This window comes from Martes martes (genome assembly GCF_963455335.1).
Source record: "Martes martes genome assembly, chromosome: 7".
Lineage (NCBI taxonomy): Eukaryota > Metazoa > Chordata > Mammalia > Carnivora > Mustelidae > Martes > Martes martes.
Window position 1 is genome coordinate 40404516 of NC_137894.1, and position 8655 is coordinate 40413170.

Genomic DNA, 8655 nt, shown 5'->3' on the forward strand with positions numbered 1-8655 from the left:
CAGCTGCAGCTCACCCCTCCTCTCTGCAGTGCTCCCGCCGACCACTTACCACACAGTCTCTTCCAGGGCATGGAGAAGGGGACGAGCTCAGGTCTTTTTGCTGGTCTACCCTTCTGGCCACATTACCAGCATCAATACTGTTGCTTGGTCCACAGTTCAAGAATGCTACTAGTACCCTCCTTGAGCTATTCTGTGAGTACAAGAGGCCTTTGAGGGCTCGCTTGGGAGCCTCTGTGACCTTTCTCAATGGCCTGCGTGTGCCAGATATTAAGCCATGTGTTATCATGTTTAATCCTCACAACCGTCCTATAAAATAGGTATTGGTATCTGTCCCAGTTACACAAAGGAAGTCAGTGAAGCATAGACAGATTACATCATTTCCCTATGATCATGCAGCTAGAAAGTGACAGAGCCAGGGTTCAGACTTCGCTCTCTTGCTGAAACCCGGATGTGCCTGTAACTACTACCCACTTGGTATTACTAGTATGTAGAATATCTCAACAAGCTATATCTACAATTTGTTAATTTAAGTTCATTTAACATGTAATGTATTATTAGTTTCAGGGGTAGAATTTAGCGATTCACCTGTTGCATTAACACCCAGTGCTCATTATATCACATGAGCTCCTTAATGTCCATCACCCAGTTACCCCCTCCCCCAACCCCACTCCCCTCAGGAAGCCCTCAGTTTGTTTCTTAGAGTTAAGAGTCTCTTATGGTTTGCCTCCCTCTCCGATTTTGTCTTATTTTACGATGTGTTAATATTATATTAATGTACATTTAACAAGAGTGAATACTTATTTTGGTTACCTTAATCAAATATTCAGAATATTTTCTTTTTACTGAGAGATTCTGTGATATGATTTTTATGGGAAAGAAGGTGGGACTTTGAGAGGCCCATCGAAGAAAAGTCATATAGAAAGAAATTGGAGAGATTTTTGTAGATTCAGATACCTGAACAAGCGTTTGCCCTTTAACCATGTTTGCCTCAGAAATGTCACAGCTCAAAACCGAGAGCCACACAGACTCTGAATTATGGAAGCTGAGAGAACACAGAGCCCGAGGAGTGGGGCCAGTAAAAGTGGGAGCACAGATGACCCTATATAGCTCCCCTGCCATTGGTCTGTTTCCATCTATAGTCAGAAGCAGGAAGAAGAGGCCTAAAAAAAGAAAAGACCTAAGTTCCCTAGGCTATACTGGAGGCCGCATAAACAATTCCTGTAGGAATAAGGTAACTGTGACTGATCTCCGTTATTATGCTATTGCCCTCAGTTGAAGCCCACATTTTGGAACCAGCTAGGATTTCTGCATTGCCCGCTCTGCCCCTATTAGGCTCGGCCAACAGGGGGCGCTGGAGGGAGCCAGTGGGACTGGAGGCGGGATTTCCTGCTTGCTTCCTGTCTACTTCCTGCTTCTGTGAGCATCACCATGTCAACGCCTGTTTACCTCCCAGAGGCAGTTTCTTTATGTAACTGCACTGAATCCAGTTACAGTAACGGTGGGCAAAGACATCAGCCGCCTCAGGAGAGGTTGGGATCTCAGCCTGGGGGCCCTCCTCTGAGGTCAGAGATCCCAGTCCCCGTTGAGTAGTTGGTGGCGTACCCATCTCAGAGGTCTTGCGTTTCAGCTTGTTGGCACCCTTCTTCCCAAATTTTAAATTAAAAAATTCCCAAATCTTGTCTTCATTCCTCCAGCCTGGGAGTGGTAACTACCTCCAGCAATTGCTACTTCCCTAATTTAGGGTGTCCTAACACGCCCTCCCTCTGCCCTGCAGTTATCTACTTAACTTTATAGCTACTTAAGTTCTTTATATTAAATTTGCTCTCTCGAATATTTGGCCAGGAATGCTGCTTTGTTAGAGTGGGGGCTGGGTTCAGGAGAGAAACTGGCAAACAGTGACAGCAGCTTTGAAGAAGGTGTTTCCCACCCTGTGTTGTCCAAACCTCCCCGTGGGGCTCTCACTGAAGGTCCATTTCTTCCACTGCCAAGACCCTAGACTCACAGACATAAGTGAGTGAGAACTGGAACCCTTTGGGTATTTCTACAGCTCACATTAAACAGTAATGAAGGCAAATGGATTTTTTTTTTTTAAAGCAGTTGCCATTGGAGAACAAACTGGTTTTTAAAGTTGTTTTTTTTTTTTTTTAAAGATTTTATTGATTTATTTGATAGAGAGAGATCAGTAGGCAGAGAGAGATGGAGAAGCAGGCTCCTTGCTTGCGGAGCAGAGAGCCCGATGCGGGACTTGATCCCAGGACCCTGAGATCATGACCTGAGCCAAAGGCAGAGGCTTAACCCACTGAGCCACCCAGGTGCCCCGAACAAACTGGTTTTTAAGGATTTTTTTTTTTTTAAGGTAAAAAAAAAAAAAAAAACTTTTTCATTTTTTGGGTTTTGGGTGCTTTTTTTGTTTTGTTTTTAATTGGTTCACTCTTGTAATGTTCAGGGAAAAAAAGAGGAATAACTTAGGTTCCAGGCCAAAAGAAGGCAAGGGCATACCTGCGTTTCTATGGTTCCTGCTAAGCAGGGAAGGGGCGGGAAAGCTTTCAAGTTCTTGGTGAGCATTGACAGGTGTTTATGAATAGTTTTGTGGCAGGAGAGCATGGTTACAAACTGGGCTGTTCTGGTTGAAATACCTGTTTGCGGGGCACCTGGGTGGCTCAGTTAAGCGTCCGACTCTTGGTTTCGGCTCAGATCATGATCTCAGGGTCCTGGGGTTGAGCCCTGTGTGGGGCTCCCTGCTCAGCAGGGAGTCTGCTGCTCCCTCTCCTTCTGCTGCTCCCCCTGCTTGTGCTCACTTTCTGTCAAATAATAAGTGAAATCTTAAGGGAAAAAAAACCCTGCTTGTACATATACAGCCAGCTTTTTCTTCCTGCCTTATTCACCTCCCTGAATGACTAGTGCCTGAGAATGTGCTCCTGACTCGTTGTCAGCTTGTGCTCAAGTCTGAGAGCAGGAAGCTAGAAGGTGAGTGATAGAGCCGCCTGCTGCTCTCTCCTTTGCAGAGACTGAGAAGGAGCCTGAGACGGGTCGTGGACATCCCATGAATATCAGACACTATATTTTGGAGGGGTTAGAAGAAGGGGATATGGTGTTCACATTTGCTTCCACGGATTCCAATCAATCTTCCCTTGGAAACACACACACCCTGGCAAGTGATCTTTCCTAAGCAAGAACAAAGCTATTAAAAAAAGGTGAGAATTTTCTTAATCTTTCATTTTGTTTCTTCTTAGTTTCTTGTAAAAAGTTATGACCAAGAAGGACACCATCTTATGCTTAGAAAGAGGACATGACAAGGAAAAACAGTCTTTGTCAGGAGGATTTGTCACATTTTGTTTCTCTCTAGTAAGGATTTTTTTTTTTCTATAGCATCTAGTTTTCTTTGATGGGATCCAGAACCCTGTATTGTATTATTTAAAAAGTGACTGTGGTTTGGAGGAAGAAGTATTGGGCTTGCAGACAAAAAAAAAACAAAAACAAAAACAAACAAACAAACAAAAAAACTGGGGAGAAGGGGTGTGGGGATGAGTCCCATATTTGCTTCTTAAAATATACATGACATTTGGTAAGTTAGTTAGCATTTGTTTTCCTATCTGTGAAAGAGGCCAGGAATGCTACACTTCAGGTACGTTGTGAAGATTAAATTGGACAACGTCGAGAAATATTTTTGGCCCGTAGAAAGCACACATTAATACTGTATATGCATAGCTCTGTGTGTCTCTGAGTGTAGATATATTTTGAATTTGGATAGACTGAGTTATCTATATGAACGATTACAATGCATTTGTTGGATCAAATCCAGTTTTTTGTACTTCTTTAAGAACTTTTTTTTTTTAAAAGAAGGGTGGCTAGATACCACATCTAACCAATGAATTCTGTGGGGTGAAAACAGCCCAATGCACAAATTGCCAAACAAGAGCAAGAAATGTACTTCTATCTTATCTTATTTATTTTTTAAGAGCTTATTTATTTTTAAATAATCTCCACGTGGGACTCAAACTCATGACCCTGAGATCAAGAGTTTCATGCTCTCCCAACTGAGTCGGCCAGGTGCCCCGGTACATTTTCTTCTAAGAGGCTTTAAATCTTTGGATTTCTAGGAGAGATGATTTGAGAGTCTGAATTTCATGGAGTGTCTCCCTAGACTGATTAGAAATTCTTGGCCCCAGATAAGAGCTATCCTAGAAAGAGGGTTTTGGCGGGGGTTGGGGTGGGGGGAGATGGAGGAAAGAAAGGCAGGCAGGGATTTCCTCTTACTCATTACACCCCAGTGGCAGCAGGTGCTCTGTTCTGCTGCCCTTTCCTTGTCTCTTGCGGTGGAGGTGGATCCAGACCTCGATCCCAGCATGAATAGCTTGTTTGTAGGGTCAGATTTTAGACCTCTGTCAACAAGCCAGGGGTAAGAGGTTCCTAGGCAGGTCTTAGGATATTTGTATAGAGAAGAAATACCTTTTTGCCATCCCTCTGGAGTTGAGCTTGATGTTCCTGTGAATACATTCAGGGTTCATTTGTAATCAAAGGCATTTTGTTCTGTCCAAGGATCCCATCCTCCTCCTCCTTCCTTGTGCCCCAGCTCCACTGGTTTCTCATTCCATGAAGATGGTTTGGTGGAAGAAGCGGCTCTGCCGCCAGCCTCACCTGTGGGCCCTAGGCTGCTATATGCTGCTGGCCGTGGTTGCTCTGAGGTTTTCTCTCCGACTGAAATGTGACTTTGATTCCGTGGATCTGGAGTCCCGGGTCTTTCAGAGCCAGCACTGTAGGGACATCCTGTACGAGTCCCTGAAGCTGCCAGCGAAGAGAACCATCAACTGTTCTGGAATCATCCGAGGGGACCAGCAAGCAGTGACGGAGGCTCTCCTGGACAACCTGGAGGTCAAGAAGAAGCGGGAGCCTTTCACAGACACTGACTACCTGAACATGACCAGAGACTGTGAGCACTTTAAGGCTGAGCGCAAGTTCATACGGTTCCCTCTGAGCAAAGAAGAGTTAGACTTCCCTATCGCGTACTCTATGGTGGTCCATGAGAAGATAGAGAACTTCGAAAGACTGCTGCGAGCTTTGTATGCTCCTCAGAACGTATACTGTGTCCACGTGGATGAGAAATCCCCAGAAACTTTCAAAGAGGCAGTCAAGGCGATTGTGTCATGCTTCCCAAATGTCTTCATAGCCAGTAAGTTGGTTCGGGTGGTTTATGCCTCCTGGTTCAGGGTGCAGGCCGACCTGAACTGTATGGAGGACTTGCTCCAGAGCTCAGTGCCGTGGAAATACTTACTGAATACGTGTGGGACAGACTTTCCTATAAAGACCAATGCCGAGATGGTCCTGGCCCTCAAGCTGTTGAATGGGAAGAACAGTATGGAGTCAGAAAAGCCTACAGAGTACAAAAGGTCTCGCTGGACCTATCACTATGAGGTGACAGACACACTGTCCATAACCAGCAAGAAGAAGGACCCCCCCCCAGATAATATACCTATGTTCACGGGGAATGCCTATATTGTGGCTTCTCGAGACTTTGTCCGGCATGTCCTAGAGAACCCCAAGTCCCGAAGACTGATCGAGTGGGTGAAAGACACCTATAGCCCTGACGAGCATCTGTGGGCCACCCTTCAGCGTGCACCGTGGATGCCGGGTTCTATTCCCCACCACCCCAAGTTTCACATCTCCGACATGACAGCCATCGCCAGGCTGGTCAAGTGGCAGGGCCACGAGGGAGATGTCAGTAGGGGGGCACCGTATGCACCTTGCTCGGGAACCCACCGGCGGTCTGTCTGTGTTTATGGGACTGGGGACCTGCACTGGATTCTTCAAAACCATCACCTTTTGGCTAACAAGTTTGACCCGAAGGTGGATGACAATGTTCTTCAGTGCTTAGAAGAGTACTTACGTTATAAGGCCATCTATGGGACTGATCTCTGAGATGCCCTGTCAGAGCAGTGCTACCTGTGGGGCAAGAAAACATGCAAACATTCCCAGGGGGGTGCTGGGACAGCAGGGTGGGGGACCGGGGCTCTGGAATCCTTGGCATCCCCAAGTCAGGGGGTTGCTGTCCCGGGTGAATGCTGAGTGTGCGCTCACCCCATTCCTAATAGCTCCCCCACTGACGTTCTCACAGAGTCAGAGTAAGATCCACCTGTTTGGGAGAGGAAGGGAGGGCAGTGTGGCAGGGGACCTGGATTTCCGTTGAATGCTTGGTGTCTGCTTTTCTACTCTGTGGAGACGCTGGTTCTAATGATTCTAGACTCGGTAGTAGGGGTGGGGTGGGACTTCAATGGAAAGAGAGGGCCTTTTGTATCATTAACTTAAAAATAAATAGCTTTTGATTCAAAGCCCTTACCTCTACTTTTTGTCTACTAAGCCAGAAATAAGATAAGAGTGGAAAACTTTTTCTCGTACCTATTTGTGACATTTACAACCCCTGGTGGCTGGCAAGAGGATCTCCGTTATTCCAGAATGACATGGCGGGGTGTCTAGACAACAGATTCAGAAGAGTACAGAGGGACAGAACTGATTCTCTCATTATTAAAAGCCTCCCTCATTTCGTTTACATGGACAGATTCATGACTTGTCCGTAAGGGAAAAAGCAGGGCAATTCAACCAATCTGACCACCCGTATAAACTTCGGAGGCTGTTACAGCACTAATTTTGCCCACTTCACAGCCAAAGCTTAATGTTCTGTAACAAAGATAATAGCGATTTAGGTAAGGTCGCCATATGTTGTTCAAACATAGCAAGAACAGACTAGGACTGTCTAGCTCAAGCAGGAAGTCTGGGCATCCCAAGTTAGGCCTCGTTGGTCAAAACTCTTATGTATATGAATGGAAGCGTCACGGTGTGTAGTTCTGGGATTTGTACATTTCCTCGTGGGCAGACAGTTGTGTGTGTATTCTCCCCTCCCCCCACCCTGTAAATGTTACTCAATGTAAGATTTCTTTCTGAAGCTCCAGACACAATTGTCAGACAATTGGAAGTCAGACCCTTCTGTGAGGGGTGAGGAATGTTCTATAAAGAGACAGGCGTATCTTAGTACAGCCGATCTTCTTCACACCCTGTGCTCTGGAAAAGGGATATATACACAGGTTAATGTAAGTTGAATGATCCTATGAGTTCATGATGTCACTGTGTTCATCTCCGATTGTGAGTCACTTAATTAACTTTTCCCTCAATCGACTTTCCCTGCAACCCACATACTCTGACACGGTGATCACTGTGTCTGACACAGTACATCTTCTACTTCTAAGTTGTTACTTTCTGTAAGGTTGCAGCCCTTTGGTAACGGGCATTGCCACACCTTACTTACCTACCTTGCAGTATTGTGTCCTCCTTATCTCCTCCCAGCCCCACCAGAAGTGACCAGTGAAGAAGCGTGTGTTCAGCAGATGAGCCCTGTGGGGTCTGTCCCCAGCCGTGGGGATCATGGACCTCTCCACCTACTAGCCGTTGCAACTGTCCTTGTTCCTCCTCTGATGGGGGGGGGGGGTGCCCTGCTGCTGTGGGAAGTGTGCAGAAATGCTCCCCTGAGTGTATGTGTTCTGAGAAGAGAACTCAGGTCTTTGGTCTCATGGTCAACTCCTTCTCTAAGTGTTCGTGGGAAGTAAATTGTAATTTAAAAATATAAATTAAAAAGATAAAAATGTGACCTTGTCATTATGGGGGGAATAAGTTGTTGGAATTTTTCAAGCATACAAATTGTCTCTAGAAATATATTCGGGTGAATAGGAGGTGCTTTTTATTTAATAACATGAGGTCTTCCTATCAGAAGGGTCAAATTTCTCCATCATTTGTTTAGTGTATTTTAGAAATCATACGATTAAACCATCATACCTGTTGATTTTTCCTTCCCTCTGAGTCATATCTGTTGCTTTAACCTTTGATCAAGAAAAATCGTAAGTGAGTTGAGCAATGATGTTTGTATTACCTCTCAAGGTCTGAATATTTCCTCTCTTTGAATTGGTAAGCATTGCTTTAATAACTGTATTTTTGTTGCACACTCTGCCTACTGTAATCTTTGCTCTTGACTGAGTGAGAATTTAAGTAAGGAAGAAAAGGTGGTTGATAACAGCCCCAACATTGTTTGGAAACAGATGACCTGATTAATTTGGGGAGATCAAGTATTTGCATTAGAAATGGAAAGAACAGGGGCGCCTGGGTGGCTCAATGGGTTAAAGCCTCTGCCTTCCGCTCAGGTCCTGATCCCAGGGTCCTGGGATCGAGCCCCGCGTCGGGATCTCTGCTCAGCGGGGAGCCTGCTCCCCCCCACCCCCCGGCCCCTCTGCCTGCCTCTCTGCCTACTTGTGATCTCTGTCTGTCAAATAAATAAATAAAATCTTAAAAAAAAAAAAAGAAATGGAAAGAAGAGGGGCACATGGATGGCTCAGTCGATCAAGCATCTGCCTTCGGCTCAGGTCACGATCCAAGGGTCAGGCTCCCCACTCGGCAGGGAGTCCGCTTCTCCCTCTCCCTCTGCCTGCTGCTTCCCCTGCTTGTGCGCATGCGCGCGCTCTCTCTCTCTCTCTCTCTCTCTCTCTCCCCCTCTGTTAAAGAAATAAATAAAATCTTTAAAGAAAATTTAAAAAAATAAAAATGGGAAGAACAATTAAAGTACACTGTGTGCTTTAAGTACTTTAAGTGGACTGAAGGCCTGTTCTTTGCCCTTCC

At 45.6% G+C, this 8655-nt stretch overlaps 1 protein-coding gene across 1 annotated transcript; it reads left to right on the forward strand.

Moving 5' to 3' along the window:
- Window positions 1-3841: 3841 nt before the first annotated feature.
- Window positions 3842-5916, forward strand: GCNT3 (glucosaminyl (N-acetyl) transferase 3, mucin type; the record flags this gene model as incomplete). Its single annotated transcript, XM_080807696.1, has 1 exon — window positions 3842-5916. The coding sequence occupies exon 1, from the start codon at window positions 4594-4596 to the stop codon at window positions 5914-5916; it is 1323 nt and encodes a 440-aa protein (XP_080663822.1). The 5' UTR covers window positions 3842-4593.
- Between the last annotated feature and the right edge of the window lie 2739 nt (window positions 5917-8655).